The sequence below is a fragment of the Daphnia magna genome, linkage group LG8 (assembly GCF_020631705.1).
Source record: "Daphnia magna isolate NIES linkage group LG8, ASM2063170v1.1, whole genome shotgun sequence".
NCBI classification, from domain to species: Eukaryota; Metazoa; Arthropoda; class Branchiopoda; order Diplostraca; family Daphniidae; genus Daphnia; species Daphnia magna.
In genome coordinates, this window is record NC_059189.1 from 10,113,640 (window position 1) to 10,132,894 (window position 19,255).

General features: G+C 41.1%; 4 protein-coding genes across 5 annotated transcripts; 3 read left to right on the top strand and 1 right to left on the bottom strand.

Annotated features, from left to right (window-relative positions):
- Positions 1-530: 530 nt before the first annotated feature.
- LOC123475578 (coiled-coil domain-containing protein 141-like) lies at positions 531-6,535 on the bottom strand. Its single transcript, XM_045178452.1, is given in 12 exon segments — positions 531-682; positions 744-960; positions 1,021-1,197; positions 1,278-1,629; positions 1,762-1,820; positions 1,904-1,975; positions 1,977-2,009; positions 2,076-2,716; positions 2,783-3,033; positions 3,887-4,065; positions 4,131-4,253; positions 6,178-6,535. Coding segments are annotated over 12 exon segments (2,412 nt in total). The 5' UTR covers positions 6,334-6,535.
- Positions 6,536-6,891: 356 nt separating this feature from the next.
- LOC123466390 lies at positions 6,892-8,426 on the top strand. Of its 2 annotated transcripts, none has more exons than XM_045178164.1 (2): positions 6,892-6,909; positions 7,575-8,426. In XM_045178164.1, exons 1-2 carry the CDS (start codon positions 6,907-6,909, stop codon positions 8,409-8,411), a joined length of 840 nt encoding a protein of 279 aa, XP_045034099.1. In that variant the 5' UTR covers positions 6,892-6,906; the 3' UTR covers positions 8,412-8,426. The 2 variants fall into 2 exon arrangements, with proteins under 2 accessions (XP_045034099.1, XP_045034098.1); XM_045178163.1 differs by lacking the exon at positions 6,892-6,909 and adding an exon at positions 7,322-7,461.
- Positions 8,427-13,993: 5,567 nt separating this feature from the next.
- Positions 13,994-15,620, top strand: LOC116929162 (cell wall protein DAN4). Its single transcript, XM_045178453.1, has 5 exons — positions 13,994-14,295; positions 14,381-14,719; positions 14,826-15,081; positions 15,219-15,379; positions 15,474-15,620. The coding sequence occupies exons 1-5, from the start codon at positions 14,221-14,223 to the stop codon at positions 15,618-15,620; spliced, it is 978 nt and encodes a 325-aa protein (XP_045034388.1). The 5' UTR covers positions 13,994-14,220.
- A 1,111-nt stretch (positions 15,621-16,731) lies between these two features.
- LOC123475314 (myotubularin-related protein DDB_G0290005-like) lies at positions 16,732-18,269 on the top strand. Its single transcript, XM_045177880.1, has 3 exons — positions 16,732-17,085; positions 17,218-17,832; positions 17,923-18,269. The coding sequence occupies exons 1-2, from the start codon at positions 16,785-16,787 to the stop codon at positions 17,619-17,621; spliced, it is 705 nt and encodes a 234-aa protein (XP_045033815.1). The 5' UTR covers positions 16,732-16,784; the 3' UTR covers positions 17,622-17,832; positions 17,923-18,269.
- The last annotated feature ends 986 nt before the right edge of the window (positions 18,270-19,255 follow it).

Consider the following 19,255-nt stretch of genomic DNA (forward strand, 5'->3'; position numbering starts at 1 on the left):
ATCAGGGATTTAGAGACTGAAGAAAACGTTTGATACCTCGACTGTCTTCTCGAACTGAAAGAATGCTTGAGAAGTGACTTTGGCAGCCGCTAAAGATGATCCGTACTGTCCTGCATAGCAGCCAATTGTTTGCTAAGGTCGTCACAGGCTGGACGTTGATGGTATGCAAATCATTGTTGAACTGACAGCGCTGCCTCTGACGAGCGAGTCGATTTTCTTCCGTTTGCCAACTCTTTCGCCAATCATCTTCTGTCTTCATTAAATAATACTCGACTAGATTCACATCCGGCTGGGCAATTCCAGGTGGTTCCTGCATCATTCGCCGTTGTTAACTCTCATTGCAAGTTGTATGTAATTAAACTACTGAATGTCGCTCTACCTGATCTCTTAGTAAACTTATGAATTGGTCTGCCTCTTGCTTCGTAATTTTAATCATTTCCGCGATTGTGTTGCGAGTTACTTGATGATCTTTGATCGCCTGATCTACTTCGTATGTTGTGTTGTGCTGATGCGATTTCCTCTCAACGACTTCAATCGTTCTTTCCACTTCGGACAAGTTTCTGAAAAGTCCAGAAAAGAGCCATTTGAACAAGTGTCTTGTACTCCTTCAACCTGAACTGCATCCGCTGCTGGAGCAGACAAACGTCTCCCAACATCTTCGACCGATCTTCTTGGTTCGCAGCTAGTAAGAAAGTATTGATTACGGCTCTCATTAAATTAATTTTTCTGAATTAATCAAATACTTGAAGAGAGCTTAGTTTGTTCGGCATCTAATTTCTTCGATTCCAGCTGGCTGAGCGTTGCAGTCCATTCATTGACAACATTTTTAGATTTCTCTTCAAGCAAACCCACCATCGCTGTGCAGGTTGGATGCTGGACGGCAATTCCATGACTAGAATCTTCCGCCGTCGGAAGCATCGGGTAAAGACTTTGTTCTTTCTCTTCGTGAATTTCCATCACCTTGCCGAATCAATCATTTTAATCACAAAGGGCACACATAAAACTTCAATTAGAAACTACCGATTGGACGATGGAAACGAAATTGTTCCATTCACGGCGCGTATGCTGGATGGTAGTCACCGTTTCGATCCAGGTTTCCTGGGTATGATGGACGGTCAACTGCCGGCCTCCCAAATATTCGAGCAGACTCTCTACACAGAGACAGGCTTTTCTCACATCCAAGTAGCGGTCGGAAATCTAAGACCCCCACCCCAAATAAAAACAAAATAATGACAGTCAAAGCAAAACGAGATCATTGGAAATCAATGATAAACTACCTTAAGGGCATCGGCCATGAAATTACGGCCCAGTTGGCTCAGTTGCAAATATTTCTGTTGGCCGTCCAGCCAAATTTCTTCGACTTGGCGTATAGCAACAGAAGGATCCTCATCTACGTCGAATTGTTGACATCGAGACTCGACATCGTCCCAAGCTTCTTGAACTGCCATAGCTAGGGCGTGTAATCGGACGTAGGATTGCATCAATTCCACCCGGTCGGCTAAAGCTCGACAAAGTCTCTTCCACGTGTCATGCAGGACGTCTCCTTTCATCTGCACCTCGTGAGCTTGAATTTCTTCGGCCATTTCGCATAATGGATTGACTGATCTTAGTAGAGACTCGATTTCAGTGCTTTTCATCTGTCCGAATCCACCCGAAATGATTAGATTTTTGTTTGCGTAAGACGACATTGATTAGAAGCGATTACTTTTCAAGTCGTTGAATAATTGAATATGCATGTCCAATATATCCCTGGCTTCAGGCAAAGTACCACGCATGTCCGTGTGGGTCCGGAGAAATCCTTCAATCACATCCAGCAGCCACTAATAAGGAATAAAAGATGATAGATTATTAACGTATGTGATACGCATATTTTGAAATACGTTTTCATATTGTTCGATAAAACTGCGAACAGCTTGCGTAATACGAAGACTCTCTTCTTTGTGTGCCGTGCAGAGACTACCCAACTGAATGCCTCGATTTTCAATAAGTTCCACGGTTTTCCTGATACCCTGATTCAACAATTAAAATCATTTATCATAACGCAATGGAACAAACAAATTCCAAAATAGTCCCACCTCGGCGCCTGGATGAGAACGACCGACAATGTCCAGTAAAGAATAACCATGATGCAAAGCAGGTGCAGTGGCATCTTCTAGAGCCCGAGACACTTGAGCGTGAAGCTGGGCAAGTTGAGCAGAACCTGGTGGGGCTTGATGAGCGGTCAGTTGCACTTCCAACTGATCCAATTTAGTCAATGCTGTTCCAGCAACTCTGAAGAAATGAATCGACTGAGTCAAAAGCTGTTCTCGTTGCTCCACCGTTTCCAGGAACTCGCTCGTCTTGTCCAGTAAGGCATACGCTTCTTTGCGTACCTGCTCGGCACCGTTAGCTCCGCCCAATTCATTACGCCAACGAGCCTGCAGTTCCTCAGCCATGTGTGTTAATTTTAACGTCTTCTCTTGAAGCTCTTTGCGTTCCGGCTGGATTTTATTGTGCTCGAATAGGAGCAGTTCAGCCGTGGCGGAAGAATCGCCCAGTGCAGAGCTACTGTCACGTCCCAGGACTTCTAGACGCTTCTCGGTGGCTGCCAAATCTCGTCGTAAACAACAAACTTCTGACCATTGATCAAGGGCTGCACGTCGTTGCAAAAATGTTGACTCGGAACGACGGCGTCGGTCGTGAAGGGCTTCCAACCATCTTCTCACTTGATTCAGCGCTAGAAATCGAGTCCAGGAATTTCACCAAGTTCAACATCACAATTGTTAATTCGTTTTTGACCTACCTGCATTGACAGCTGTTAAAATATGGCCTGGACGAGAATCCAACGTGCCTAGATTTTTCAAGGCAGTTAATTTTTCGATGAGCACTTCACCATCTTGTAGAGCAAGTCGAAGGCTCTCCAAAGCTGATTTACGACTTTCTTCGATTCTGGTGCGTAATCTTTTAATGCTGTCCACATCGGAAGGTAAAGATGACGTGCTAGCCGTCTCTCGATCTAAACTAGCCAACTTGTCAATCACATCTTCGGCGTGACTGTAAAAACAAAACGGGGAAAACAAATGCAGAACAATAACATTAGAATTTCTTTTAAATTCCCCTCCCAAAATAGAAAACACTCGAGTGTTAAATGGCGTACATGAACCAAGCCGAGTTACGGACGCACAGACTTTTGCTGCTGCTCATGTTCTAGAAAAGGAGGGCGATAGTGGTGCACTTGAACTCGTCAACAACTTTAACAAAAATTCTACATATAGGGCGTAGGGGTCTAAAAAAATTGCTTTACATGTAAAAATATGCAAAAACACGCACTTAACAAAAAATGATGCTTCTAGGTCATAGGATAACTGTTGACTGACTCATTGAAGACGACCCGACTGCATGCAGACCGTAATTTTTGCGACGCTAGAATAAATTCAGATTCAAAGTCATGGGTGCTAAAAATAGGTACTCCCTTCAAAACTCGGAAGAGGGTAAAGTTGTTTTTTTTTCTTTTTCGAAAAGAAAAAGACCAGTTCTTTTGGATCGGTGCCCAAACAACAAGAAAACTCGGGGCGCTGATGTATACCTTTAACCTGCCTCTGTCTCAAACCATTTGGCTGGTAAAATGTTTTTTCTACTTTGGGGTATGCACAACGTTTTTTCCCTCAAGTCCAATCTATCGTTCGAGCATTCGGAATTTTTCAAGAGACTACGATTGACAAACAGATCGAAATTGATTGTTGCATGTTGGCTAAAAACACAACAAGATTGCCATTTTCCTGGAAATTCCCGCCATTGTGTACAAGTTCTACATATTTTCGGCAGTTTCCGAGTATAGAACATACCGATTAACCGATGGTTAATCCTTTTGTTAAACGCTTACAATTTGAATAAAATTGTTTAATACCTGTGAAAGGCGACGTTGTATTCTAGGATGACCCTACGTTGTTCCAGGAAAGAATTAAGATCTTTCCATGCCTGCCCGAGCGATTCGGCCATTGCAGCATAGACTTCGGCACGAGGTCGTTGAGTTGCAATTAGTTGGTCGGCTTGTTTCAGCAGCTCCTCCACTGGACTTTGCTTGCTCTGGGGATATGACAAAATCCAGTTTATTTCAAATGGCGCAAGTCATTCGTTGAAAAAAAACGTACCTGTAACTTTCTCAGGACGTCCTGATGAGCCATCAGCAGATCGGATGACGTAACGAAGCAATCGCCCATTCTCGTCATGTCTGGACTCATTTCCAGCACCTGCAGCTCTAGCCATTCTTTACTCTACAGAAAAGAAAAAAAGAATGGATGAGTAGAAAAAAGCACTTCAAATATCCCCATCTGTTTTAAAGATAAGGAAAAACTAAACAATGAAACACAAGCAAACACGCTCGATACAAAAACCAGAAGCAAATGGCGACAGGAGTGCCGGAAAGAAGCTCATTGAAGGCATTCCAACTGTATGGCAATCGCTTCATCGTGTAGACAAGAACGTAAAGTCACCATCTACTCTTTTGTAATACATAAAAAGGATCCCATTCTTTAATATTGTACACGCCCCTGTTTTGAAGGAAAGAAGATCAGTTTTGAAAGCCCTTCCTTCAAACAGCTCTCGGGGTCTCGGCCTTTCTCAGATGAAGGGCCATCGGTATGTCCACGTGTCGGGGTTGTCAAATCCCAGAAATTTTCTCGAAGTTAAAAAATAAGATAGAATTCCGAGTGAAAATATCCTGGACGACCGTGAAATAAATCCTCAATAAATTCCGATAAAATTGTTTCCCCTCGTTTTATTCTTTTCAATTGGATTTGAATCATATATCGTTTATTTTAACCAATCGATAGACAAAGACAACAATGTGCTCATCCCGTGTTGCCCGTTTTAGGATATTCATAAAATTAAAATTAAAGAAATTTCCCCTTTTTAAAACAAATCCTGCTCACAAATGTTCACCAAGAAATGAATTTCCCACTACATTTTCCATTTCATACCCAAGGTTACTTGAATTTCCCTGAAGAGTGGACACAATTGATGGCCATTGTCGCCATTTTGTACCACACTACAGGATGTGTTGGCTGGATGTGATAAATAGATGAATGTTAACGCAGCCATTTTTTTCTTCTTCTTCTCCCAACTCAATGCGCTCGAGCTATTAAAATTTACAAGTGACATTGCAGACATCTATCCTTGTTACTGGTCGATAAGGATTCATGGGTTTGCCTCGGTCGAGCGTAACGAGAATAACAAGCTAAACGCGTCAACTTGACGGCTTCGTCTGCTTAGCATCATTATCGTCAACATTCCCCAATTCTCTTCGCTTCTGGAACGTAGGTTAAAAAGGTTCGTAGCTTTTTCTTTTCAATTTGCTAAACAATTTACGTGTTTATCTCGAAACATAGCGGGTGTTTCTGCATTTCACAATAACATTTCTGTTTACGAAGTAAATAAGCACGAAAATGAAACCATCGAAATGAATAGGAAATGATACATGGGGATTATACATTTATCTGTTTACTCTTAAAATTATTGTGACATAAAAACCTAACTCGTATAAAGGCAATTGCCTGACAGCCAATCCTTCGTAATCCACTCGACCCTGTAAGATCGATCGTTCGTCCGACATTCCAACACTTTTTTGGCAAGCTATATAAACACTTGCATATAGTTCAATGTAGAGCAAGATCATGGCAATGCTATGTGGGTGGTAGACCTCAATTTCGTGTTCATTTTTTTTTTCTATTTCTGGGTTGTACCAAATCAAAATAACATATTCGCATGGTTGCTAGGTTGCATTTTAGATTCGTATTCTCGGTACAAATATACTGGGAAGGAAAGCCCTGCTTTTGGTCTTTGTTTAAAAGAACAAGGCTTGCGTGCTGGCCGTTTCCGTTTGCGCCTGTGTTTCTCCCTCTTGTTTTTCAAGTTTATATTTGTTTCTATTTCGGTACGGGTCGGGGTATTCGCTTTTCGAGGGGCACAAACCAGCTCCCTAGCTGAGACTCTCGGGAGTTATGCGGTACAAGCACCAAACAGAGCGAAACCCCCAAGTTGACTTATTTCACACCCTCCACTTGATAAAGAGGGAATTACTTAACTTTAAAACCTTATTTTTTTTTTTTTAACTGTAGTCTATCGCTAAATAGTTGGAGAAATATGCAAAATGTGTCGTTAAATATCAATCAAGGGCAAGGTGATGAATGAGAATGTCACCTGAAGAAGAGCAACAACGATACGAGTGGCGCCACTTTGAACGGCGATGGTCGAAATGGTCGTCGTAGCTGGCGTCTGAGATGACAGGACGGAGCCGGATGACCTCTGCTGCCGCTGGAGCAAATGCGCTAAAGGCGGGATGTCGGCTTCGGCCATGTCAAATTCGTTTTCTCTTCACAGTTCGTTATATGGGTTGCACGGCTGATTACGATTTATCCGCAAAAAAAAATAGAACGAACCACACCCAGCGTGATATTTCCGTCCGGGGTACTCACGCACGCCAAGAAGAGAGAGGCGAAGGGTAAGGAGGAGGCCAAGTTTAAATTATAATATTTTATTTTTTTTTTTAGAAAAAGACAAACAACAAAAGACTCCCCGCGTCCAGACTCCGTGCCAGTCGGGGAGGAACTGGTCGCTCTCGTCCGCTGGCGTCGCTGTGCGCGACCGCAGAAACCTAAGGTTCTATTAATAGGGAAGCCGCCTATAGTACGGTATATACGAAACGTGTAGGCGCGTAGAACAAACTATTCCCATTCTCGATTTCTATCACGTTTTTTTTGTTTTCTTTTCTTTTAGGAGGATAAGTTTTCTAGGCGTCTGTTGACTGGCCGCTTGTTGTGCTGTCACGTTGGATTATAGTAGCCCCAACAAAAGAGAAACAAGGCAGGCCTATATGTCGGCTATGCCGACTGGGAAGGAATAAGTCACAAATGTCTTAGCTCTTTGAAAATGGTAAACAAACCGAAAGGGAACGCGTTCACGCGCCATGTTTACATTTTCAAATTGAGTTCAAAAAAGCTGCATTTTTAAAAATCAAGTTGCTTTGCAGGTATAAATATAGACAATAATGTGTACAGCTGTCGGTGCCACTCGCTCCCGATTAAGTCATAAAACTGAACAATTTTCATGATGTCAGAAGGGAAAGCTCTGCTGTGACCGGAATGACTATAATAGGATGGTCATAGTTTGACGATTCATTTACATCTACGGAAAATGGGTTTCAAGAAAGCGCACAAAAAGACAATAAAACATTAGCTAAACACCTTGGCTCGTAGGAAGGTGCAAGGCCGTTGACGAATCTTCACAACGCCCTGATCTTCCATTATTTTGTTTAGGGTGTTGGTGCATAGGTGTCGTTCAAGTACACACTTAACTTGTTACTGTTACTATCCGAATCTTTCCTTTGATAAATTTGACGGGCATAAAACAGACATGCCACAGTCACACGATATCATCTGTTCAGAGCTCTTCTGTCACCTTACGAGAACATCAATGAAGTTTACAGTAAACAAGTCTATATAGTCAACATAAATTGAAATCCTTTTTCTGATTTATTTTTCTTATTCTTTCTTTCCTGATTTACCAATTTCCTTTGTTTCTTTCCTTTACGTTTACAGATTGCTTGCCTGTTGGTGTTGGCTGTTGCCACCCAAGCTCAATACTTTGGCAACTACGGAAAAGGTCTCGGTGGATATAGCGCATACTACGGAGGATACTACCCCTACACCGGTGTTGTTCGCGCTGCTGCCATCCTCGCTGCCTACCCCGCTGCTTATGGTTACCCATCTTTCTCCGCCAGCCAGTACCACGCACAGGATGAGCTCGGCCAGGCCCGTTTCGGCTATGCCCACCCAGGACAGGCCGCTACCAACATTCAAGATGCTTTCGGCAACCAAGTCGGAAGCTACGCTTACTTCAACCCAGAGGGTAAAGAGGTCCGCGTTTCTTACACCGCCGATTCCCGAGGCTTCCGCGTCCTCTCAAACGACCTGCCCGTTGCCCCAGTCTCCAACTTGGTAGCCCCCGTTCAGGTCCAGGACACCCCCGAAGTTGCCCGAGCCAAGGTTGAACATGCTGCCGCTGTTACTGCCGCCAAGTCTGGAGTCGTCCCTGCTGCCCCCGTTGCTGCCGCTGTTGCCCTTCCAGCTCCAGTTAAGGACACACCCGAGGTAGCCGCTGCCAAGGCGCAATTCGCCATTAAATACGCCGAGGCCAAAGCTGCCGCTACTCCGGCTGCTCCAGTCCGCGCTAAACGCCAGATCCTGAGCTACGGTGCCGCTCCATTCGCTTACAGCTACCCCGGTTACAACTACCCCGGCTACACCGCTGCTCCTTTCGCTTACAAATACGCCGCTCCCGCTGCAGTGGCTGCTCCCGCAGTGCCCGTCCGTGATGCCACTCTGACCAAGACCGTCCTCATCCCCGGACATGCAGTTGCTTACCGCGTCGATTAAACCATCGAAAGTATCTCACGCTTCATTCGTACTTCTGCCTCTTTTTTGTTACATTTGTTTTCTTTGCAAATCCTTTTTTGCCCCTTGCAATTTTATGTAGTCTACAACAGTTTAAGAAGAGCGTCGTCACTTGTTTCTCGAAACAAAAAGCCCCACAGAACTAACACTGTTGAAAGGGAATAGGTGTTATTGAAATTGGATTTCCGAGAAAACCGCAGAAAATTTCAAAAACGTTCTGCAAAACGAACTGTTGTTATCTGCGGGGGTTGTTAACTCAAAAAAATATTCCTACACCCCAATATTTTAAAGCAAAAAATAAGAAAAATACAAAAAATATGAAAAAATTAAAAATATATATAAAAATTATAAATCCGGAATAGTTATACCTAATATATTGAAATTCTCATATGGGCGCAGTCATGATCTTAACGGAAATAGGTCAAATAGAAGAACCCTACCGTAAAATAAGATTTACGCCGAAAAATTAGTTTTTTGACAAAATTTTGATGTGGACCCAACATAGGCCGTTCAACTGTAACAGGTAATTGATGGCGCAGGTCAACAATAACATTACATCAAAGCTTATCTTGCATTCAAGAATTGAATTTCGAAAACTTTTTTGGGTCGGGTCGGGTTTTTCGGTAAACCAGGGCGCCCCGCAATCATTTTTATTGACGAACCGTCAATGACGGTTTAGGAGTCAAAAATTTTAATATTCGAAATTTTTATTCGTTATTCTTTATTTTTTTGTTATTTTTTGTTATTTGTTTTTGTTGCGAAACGAATGACATTTTCTGTTATCCCGCTATTACATTTTATCGAAGGTGCTAGCTATAGTGCTAAGGCAATTAGGACACGGAATAGAGAATCTAGGGCTCTGAAGTTCAAGTCCCGGCGCTGATTTGCTTTTATTTGACAGTGAATTAAATTTTTGGCTTCATTTGCTGAAGAAAATGTACATTTTTAATTATTTAAGGGTTAATAGAGTTTTTTTTTGTTAGAAAGCTTGAAAACACGTAAAAAATGATCTAAAAATGTTTCAAAAAATTTAGCAAATCTGGAAAATATGATAAAAATATGAAAAAATACAAAATATATTTTTATTTTAAAATTTGTACACCCAAATGGCGGGTCAACAACCCCCGGTTACCTGGACTACGTACTGTACACCTGTTTTAGTGAATGTGGCTTTTCCAGGCCAACGCATCCTGTGGCGTAAATTATTCAAGTGATGGTCGACATCAGATAAGCTGTTGCTATATAGTCAGCGTCGCTGATCTACGCGCACAAACTGCTTTTTTATTTGAACTCAGCAAAAGTGGATTAACATCTAAAATTTTACGTTGATTTTCGTAAAATTGCCAAACATTTGTTAAGCAATCTGCCTGTTTGTTTTATCATGCTAATTTTTTGCGCTAAATCAATTTCTTTAAAAATAAAAATGACATGACTTTAAATCGAAGATTGTTATCCTGTTCTGTTGAGGGCCAAACTTGGAACACCATTGAACTATAGTTCCCCGATGTAGATCCACTTATACTGCCAATTGCCAACGTATACAATTGTGTTTCAGATTTTGAAAATGTGCGTGTTACGTCACCGTTGCTCGCGTATGCGCTCCGACTGCAGTCACGAATGTAAAAACGAGTCGCTATAGCGGCGCAATGAACTTGCACGTGAAACACCACCACAACGCAAAATGACAAATGTTATAGCCTACATTCTTTTCTTTCATACCAATATACAAGTTATTTGTTTCACCGTTGAAAACTCTTTATTGTTGAGGAAATTCAATAACCAAAGTGGGCAACGCTTATATAGTTAACCTGTTTCTTCAGCAACTGCATCCGCGAAAATGTTCGTTTTTTTTCCTGGATAACAGTTCGAAGCTACGCTGACGTCATTGAGCAGTTTCCTCGTTCAGCAATAATCTTATAAGCGCGCAATTCACACGCTGCCAACGTCAATAGCATTTGCAACCGACTGCCCTCTGAGGATAATGTTGGATAGGTACGAAACGATTAAATTGTTAGAGTCTTTGCAATTAGCAGTGGAAACTATTTACACGAATGCGATTCTATATAGCGATTCTAGAATTCAAATCGTTTATATAGGACCATATAAATTTTGCTGGCGCTGGTCGTGTATTGTTTAGCCAGGTTGCGGTTTCAGTCGTTCATTGATCTCTCACATTCCCGCCGTGATCGGCGCGCGTTCAGATCATCACCGGAGCGTGAACGTTTTCCCCACGTTTCTATACAGCCTAATGAACGCTTATAGTCGTTGGGACATGCCTAACCTTTTAGCGTTTCCAATTTCCAAACGAAAGAGAAGCAGAAGTCATTTTCTATATCGTTCTACGTGCGCTAATATATTACTTCGGCAATTGGTGGTTCATTATTTGTTTTGAATTGCGGCTTTTAAAATGTTCGCACAATGAAGGCTATAGACTATATACTCGTGTTGTTGTTACATTACTCTTAAAACTTTATTTATTACATCAATAAAAAAACGGGACTGAATTTATCGATATTCTTATCGACTTCATAAATGGATTGTCTTTCTTTTAACGCTTCTAATTCGATTAAAATCGTAATATTGCATTGATTTTTGATTAAGTTCTTGATGTTGAGTGAACGTCTTTTATATTATTACAAACAACTGCTGTGGTATCATCACACCTTGTCCTTTTGTCGGCGATATACGATACATTTCCGCTCGCAACAAATCTGCTGTCATAGCCATCAGACACCTGTGTTGGTTTTTGGCAAGAGAAAAAGCTGGCCAGTAAAAGAAAAAGGGAATAGTGAACATGTAAACAAAAAGAAAAAAAAAACTTGTTTTTTTCACAGACGGGTTGATTGATAATGTCTAGCCACCTGGGTGTAACCCTCTTGTGTTTATAGTTTCTCTCGCGTGCGGACGTCTATCCACATGTATAGCTATATATGGGGAGTCCCGTACATAGTTGTCTCTCTTTTACTGATTATGACATTTAGCAAACGCAAAATTGATAAAACTCAAAGCTCAGTCATTTCTTTATCAGTTGTAGTGGTTAGAAAAACAAAATGCCGTTGGGAATAAGAACTGAATGGTATATGGAGGTGTGTCGTGATGTTCGTGAGAAGTGGACGGAGCTTTTTTAATGTCAAAAAACTTTAACGCATTCGAGTGCCTTATTTTGTTGCCAACTTGCGATCTATTATATCATTTGCTTTTTTGACGTTTCATTATCAATTGGCTGCAACATCTTGCGATCCGGTCGTACGAGTTTCATGTTTTCCTGCAACATACTGTACATCAACTCGTCTTCATGGACAACGTGACACGGCAGATAATATAGCAATTTTATTGTCAAGATTTCTATCAATATCAGATAAGAATCAAATTCTGCCGTACGATGCTCGTCAGCACATATATAGAAATCTACGCGTGTCACAGGACACGTATTTTATACGTCGTGCAGCGACCTTATCTTTTGTATAATCACCATGTACGTACGTTTGCATTTTTTACGGAAGCATCCCGTTAACCGTACAAAACGATTTCAGCTTACAAACAAGCACTGATGTTAATTCAAATGGCTAAAGTTATGGACGTGTATATACCCATAGCGGAAGGTGAAAACCATAAAAAGGCCAACGTTGGATCATAAATAATGGCGGATGTCCCTCCGTTCTCTTTGCCTATCAGCAATCAGCAGAGCATAGATCGATTTAACCGACCGGTGCTGTTATGGGTTTGTCTCCTTTGCTCCGTATAGAGCAGGCCATTCTTTAGTCGTCAGCTGTCACATTCTGCTATACTGATTGGCGGACCTCGTCCGTATATACAGCAAGTACAAATGAACTTAATGGTCTGTTGCATGTAGCCTACGATTGACTCTGAAAATCAAGTAGTTTTCTTCACAGTGCAATACTATGATGCAAACCGGGTTTTTTAAATATGTATTTTGGGACAATTCTCTTTCGCTATATAGTGTAGTGATCAAATTATTTCGTGGCCTTATGATGCAGGAAGACTTCATCTATAATCACAGTAGAGGCCGCGAGTTGTGGAACCTCTTCTATACATACTATAGCTGTATGCCCTATAGGCACGTCACTGCACGATAATTAATGTACAAGAGATAGCAAAATTTTGCTGGGATTTAGCGAAATGATAATGGAGGAGCCCGCGCAAATTTTCCATTTATGCGACGGCGATTATTAAGGATTCATTTTAAGCAAAAAACGTTACAGCCAAAATTAAAATGAAAACAAAAATGATGTGTTGTTTTGGGGGGCTTTTAGGCCATTGTCCGATCCATCATAGTAAATAGTAACGGTCTCAGCGTGTTTAGCTTCTTTTGGATTATGACAGTAAATTACGATGTGCGTCCTCAGTTACCTCGGCTTTATTTGTACGACAGAGAAAATAAAAAGTGCTGGCAGACCAGTGCCATAGTGTCCAATGCAATCTGTGAAAACGATCATTTATTATTAAGGCAAGGTCCATTCTTTCGGTCGAACGACCCGAGTATAAAAGACAGTTAACTTTTTAGCGCGAATTTCATTTCAGGAAAGCGCGAATGAGAATGTAGGCGAATTAGATTCGTTGCATAACTATACGATGCTACTATAATCGTGCCCTTTTTCCACGCAGACTTTATTAATACGCAATTGCTCAACGTGGATCTATATGCGTATAGTAAAAAAAAATATTAAACAACCTCAAACGATGGCCATAACTCGCAGTTTATTGGATTATTAGTGTTCAAATGGATCGCACACCCGCGGTCTACTTTTTGCATGAACGAAATAAGCCTCGTATAAAGAAGTCAAAAAAGGGAAAGCCAATTTAAAAGGCTTTATCAACAATAGCCTATAATACACGATCGTATTATAGCAGCATATAACATTATAATAAATTATCAGAACATCGTGAATGTCGATGACAAATTATCTGATGGCAGCACAACAAGCTGACCCTTTTTAAACGAGCCTTCCATTAGGTTTACTTTGCCATAGGTATCTAAAATATATATACCAACCAAGGTAGATATGGATACAAGCGATATCAAATAATTATCGCAATGTACTTAACTTTTATTAAAACGTACATGGTCATTCGATTCAAAGACAATCATTGTCTATTTGGACAATAAAGTCTAAGAAAAAAACGTGCAAACTGTAATGTTTTTTATCGTATTTATTTTGAACATCTCGCTAATGCTGCGCTGCGCTGTATGTTACGTCTATCCATATACACCAGCTGTGTCCTGTAGGGCGAATTGATATAACAGATGACACAAATTGCCATATATACTAATAAGAATTACAATGCCGCTATCCCATTGGCGCCGCATATAAATACGAACGATAACTGCACAAAAAGTTTGTACTCCAACACCTTAAAGACGCGATACGATGCGACAACGGGGAAACGTTTAACAAGCATCGCAAAAAGAGATGATTATCGTTTAATCTTCGAGATATACCAGGAAACAAGCGAAAACCAAAATAGTCCGCATCTTGTCTTTACACCTTAAAAATGAGTTACGTATCCATGACCACGGTTTACTTAGTTCCGTCTCATTAGGCTCTTGTATACCCAAGAGAACCAACACCATCAGCCATTTGTTTCTTCTTCTCGAGTCTGGTCGGACGGCGAGACTGTTTTTTGCATCAGTCTCGTACGTCCATGTCACCAGTAAACAAGACTACCCTGAGAGTTTTAAATTTTGGAAGGTGTTTGCAACACAGCTATCGATAGTGATTTAATTGTTTATCAACTGTGTTTCGTACGTATTAATAGGGAAACATATTTCATGTCATTGTATCAGGCCAAAACGATGCAAATTCTCTTCAAACTCAACTGTGTCATCCTTTTTGCAACTTCGTTGGTAAATTTTAATTCATTTTCGATTTATCAACAGTCGATGGTTATACAGTGGACCCACTTGCATATGATTTATTCGTATATTCAAGGTTTTGTTGCCCACTCTGTTGGCGGCTTCGTTATGGAAAACGCATGTGAGACAGAGAAACGGTCAAGCTGCAAACGACGTCGCAAATACAAGGGACGATTACTACGCTGAACAGCAAAATCAAGTCGTTTATCTTGACGACATTGTCGACAATTCACACGCAGAACTGAAAGTGAAACACAAAGAATCGTACGTGAAACCGAGCCGATATGGCAGCAGCGCCTACCAGCAATCGGTTGCCGACACGAGTCAACACCACGCCGATTACGCGTCGGATGTCGATTATACGCCTACGATAGCGATCCGTATTACTATGGTGATAAGCCTAATTGTGACGAAGGTATTATTCGATTTTATATTCGATTTCGTTTCGGTCGGCTTGGTAACACTGAGATTCGATCGCAGACAAAAAGAAGAAAAAGAAACCGTGGGACGATTTGTCGAAGAAGAGCAAGGCCAGCATCATTTTAGGCTCGATTGGATTAGCTCTAAGCAAATTAGGATTAATTTCATTTTCTTCAATTGCTACTTCGACCGACACGACCACCACATCTACCACGTCGACCACATCGACGACGACGCCATCGACCACGACCCCAACGACGACCACACCAACGACGACGACACCAACGACGACGACAACTACATCTACGACGACGACCACAACGACTACGACGACGACCACAACGACAATGATGCCAAGTATTATAAAAGACTTGGACACAAGTTCTCTAAAAAAAAAAAAGAAAGATCGACAGTTTATTGAATTTTTGAAAAATGTTCTATTCCAATGCAAATTTTGTTCTTCTTCGACTTGTTCTTCGGTTACCGCGATACAGTGACGTGTGCAACTCAAGTATCAGATGCCACGGGATCGTATAAAACGATTCGAACTCCAGGCACTCAGGTGGAACAGTGTCTCTCCATCACCGTAGCTACGGGCAGCCGAATTCAAATGACCTGCACTTCCATCAACGTCTCCACTGGCACTTACGTCACCGTAAATCCTATATTCTTTTGTTTCCGTCTTTGTTGCACTTTGATCGAATTTCATTCATTCATTTAGAATTTGCTTTGTAATTCGCCCTTTTCAGATCTTGGATCAATCCGGTACGAGCATCGTTGCGAATCCACCCATCTTAAACACAGCGTACACCACAGCGGACAACACGTTGATTATCAAATCGCTCGCCAGCAGTGCCAACGCCGATCAGCTGTGCTGCGATTGGGTTACAGTTTGATTAAAACATAGCAAGCAATTTGCCAGTCTTGTTATTTGAAAAATAATTTTTTTTGTTTTTATTATGTTTATATAACGAAATGAAGATGAGCCGTCGCCGCATAACTTCATATTACAGGCCTATATAGAATAAGATTATTCTTTTTGTGATTTTTGCTACGATGATACACGATTAATAAATAATGAAACAGATTTAAATGTCTATATATCATCGTTAACAATTTTCTATATGCAAAAATTGCAGAATCCATTGAACGTGGAATATTTCGACGATGATTATCGTGCTCATTCACTTGCATGTTTTCGAAAAAAAAATTGAAATCAACCCAAAATGGCTGATAGTAATTAATCGGGCAAATGAAAATCAAACAATAGTCATCCTCGCCTCTGCCAACCTCCAGATAATCTAACATGAAAGCGAAAGACGAACCGGACCTCACAGAAACGTACTCAACTTTTCTAACAAACATATACCAACACAAGAGGACGTGAACTGATTCTATAGTTGTAGCTCAAGCTGTAAAACACATTTATTAATTAACGCACCCCCCCACATTCAACAGCAGTAGTGGATTCCAAGTGTTGTTGCACTGTTATTTATACAATTGAATTTATGCTATACGTATATACAACTTGTCCGGAAAATGAGGATATTGACATCATATAAACAGTTGCATTTGCGTATATTGTAACCGATTTCCATATGTCGGGGTAAATAGGTACATCATCGTTAACTGAGGAAAAAAAGGGGGGGAAAAATGAACACGGCAATAATTAAAGAGATCTGAATTGCCTCCCGCCTACTCGTGCACGCAAGACATCCGCCGCCGTATGTAGAAAATAGAAATTTGTCGAAAACGGCCGTTGGTCTAAAAAGACGTAGACTGTACGGCGCGTAAAGTTGTAGATCAGCATTCGACTTGGGCGTGCCTACCTGTGCGACAGCCAAAATGTGCGACTCCGACTCCAATTTAAAACGTGTCGTGTTCTTCTTCATTTGTTTGGTAAGGTTTCTCTTCTTTTTCGTGTATAGCTATTACGTTAATTGTCATTGGAAATTTTCAAAGATTATTTGTGTTGTAAAGCTACGCGCAAATTTGTACGTCCTCAATGAATTTCTAATTGACAGGTTCCGTTGCCGAGTTTACTCGTCTCTTCCTTGTTGATGACTCAAAGTCAAGAAGAACTGTCAAACGACATTGCCATTCATCCAGACGACTATTACGACAGTCATCTGCACCATCAGATCCTATTCCTGAACTACTTTATCAACAAATTTCGCCAAGATTCGAGTCACAGATCTAGAGAGTTGTACGCAAAATCGAGCCGCTTCGGAAGCCCGTACTCTAATGAAGATGTCAGTGATGACGCAACATCCAAAAACGATTATCCAGCAGCATCAAACGCTGATTACTCTAACGATGTTGGCCCGCACCATGTCAACGAGAAACCCAATTGCGAAGAAGGTGATGTACATTTTCTTTTTTCTCTCACAAAACATTTGTCTTTTTTGAAGTTTCATCTGCTTTAACTGGCTGTATATATAATTTCTATATGGTATAACATGTTTCGATATGAATCGATTTTTCTTGTTGCAGGTGAGAAAAAGAAAAAAAAGAATGCCTGGAATTACCTGTCGAAGAAAAAGAGAGCCAGCATTATTTTAGGGACGATCGGTTTTGCTTTCGTCAAATTGGGTTTCATTTCGTTCCCGTCGCTGGTCGTCTTGGAAGACACGACAACAACATCGACGACGTCAACGACATCGACTACAACACCCACAACGACCACAACGCCAACAACGACTACAACGCCCACAACCACCACGTCTACCACTACAACAACATCGACAACAACTCCGACGACGACGACGTCTACGACAACAACGACAACAACGACAACAACGATGATGCCAAGTATAAAAGACTTGTGGACTCTGACAAGAAACAAAGACGATAGACTTTCGCAGAGCTCATCACATTTTCAAAGAGTTTCCTTTTAATAATATCATCACGGTCATCATTTATTCTTCCTTTTCGATGGCCGATTTAGTGACGTGTTCGAATCAAGTGACAAATACCACGGGAGATTACAAAACTATTCGAACACCTGGCGAACAAATGGAACAGTGTCTCTCCGTCACTGTACCGGCCGGCAGCAAAATTCAAATCACCTGCACTTCCATCAACGTCTCCACTGGCACATACGTCACCGTAATTTCCGCCATTGTTTTTATTTTTATTGATTTAGTCGGCTAATTTGTTTAAAATTCTGTTTTTTATTGAATTCGTCATCCGCTTTAGATATTGGATCTATCCGGTACGAGCATCGTTGCAGATCCGCCTATTATAAACACAGCTTATACCACGGCGGACAATACGATGATTATCAAATCGCTCGCCAGCAGTGCCAACGCCGATCAGCTGTGTTGCAATTGGATTACAGTTTAATTAAAACATATACATAGCATCAAACTGTCAGTTGGAATAACGACAAAGGGGGCCGCCATGCATAATTCCTTATAGGCCCACAATCTCTCTGTTGTATTTTGCCCTAATGTTATTACGACTCGCGTAACATAACGACACTTGTTTATAATCAATTTGACTTAAGAATCGAATCGTACGCACAACGCCCATTTGCTAATACACAGGCTGTACAAAGAGTGTTAGCAATCTGATATAAGGATGAAACAACATCAGCTCGTTGTTGCAGCGTAGGCTATACTATAACCCATTAGCAATCACCAAAGAGCGTGTAAAAGACTCTATCCTATCCTGTTCTATCCGTACTACATCTTGTCGTTGATGATAACGGTGAATATAAAATAGTTTCGTATACATATACCATAATTTGTAATCTAAAAGCGTCTCGTGACATCACATAAACATCTGCATCGTGTATATACAGCGGTCGATTCCCATCAGCCAAGCGTATTGCGTGGATACATTATGGCTGATGCCTTAAGACAAAAAGAAATAAAAAGAAATGCAAATCATTAAACATGAAAATATAAAACGGCGGTGCGTTTTATTGGAGTGAGAATCACGTTGTACCCCGTGGCCCCCCGGTGAATTGTTTGTCCTTGTATAGATAAAAGCAGTCGATTCCCATCATTAGCCGCAATATGACGGCTGTATAGTCTTGGAAACAACAAGAAACACGCAAAAACAATGAGTGTAAAGAGAATGAAATGCGCGTTTTGTTTATTCAAGTGTGAGAATCACGTTGTACCCAGTAACACCCGCTAAATTGTTTGTGTGTATGTATAAACTATCCCTAACGGACAGCACGTGATTGCCAATTATCAAGGTGGAACAGCATGTGTTGTACGATGCCCATCTATACGCCTCGACAAGCGGACTGGCACTAATTACAATGGTGGATAAAAAATAGGCGACGAATAGAAAAACGGCGCAAATAATCAACGCGCCAACTCTGCGATGTTATGTTTTATAAATCGTTGATCGTTATCTATACCGCGGTGGCTGAACATCGAGATTTCCGACCACCTCGGTGTAAGAATGTTTAGTAAAACCGCCACAAGCGAACAAAATTAAATCTTAAATGAATTCGATTTCATTTAATTTAAGCTAAAAGTGTCTATAGTATTTCTATTGTAAGATTGTCGGCGTC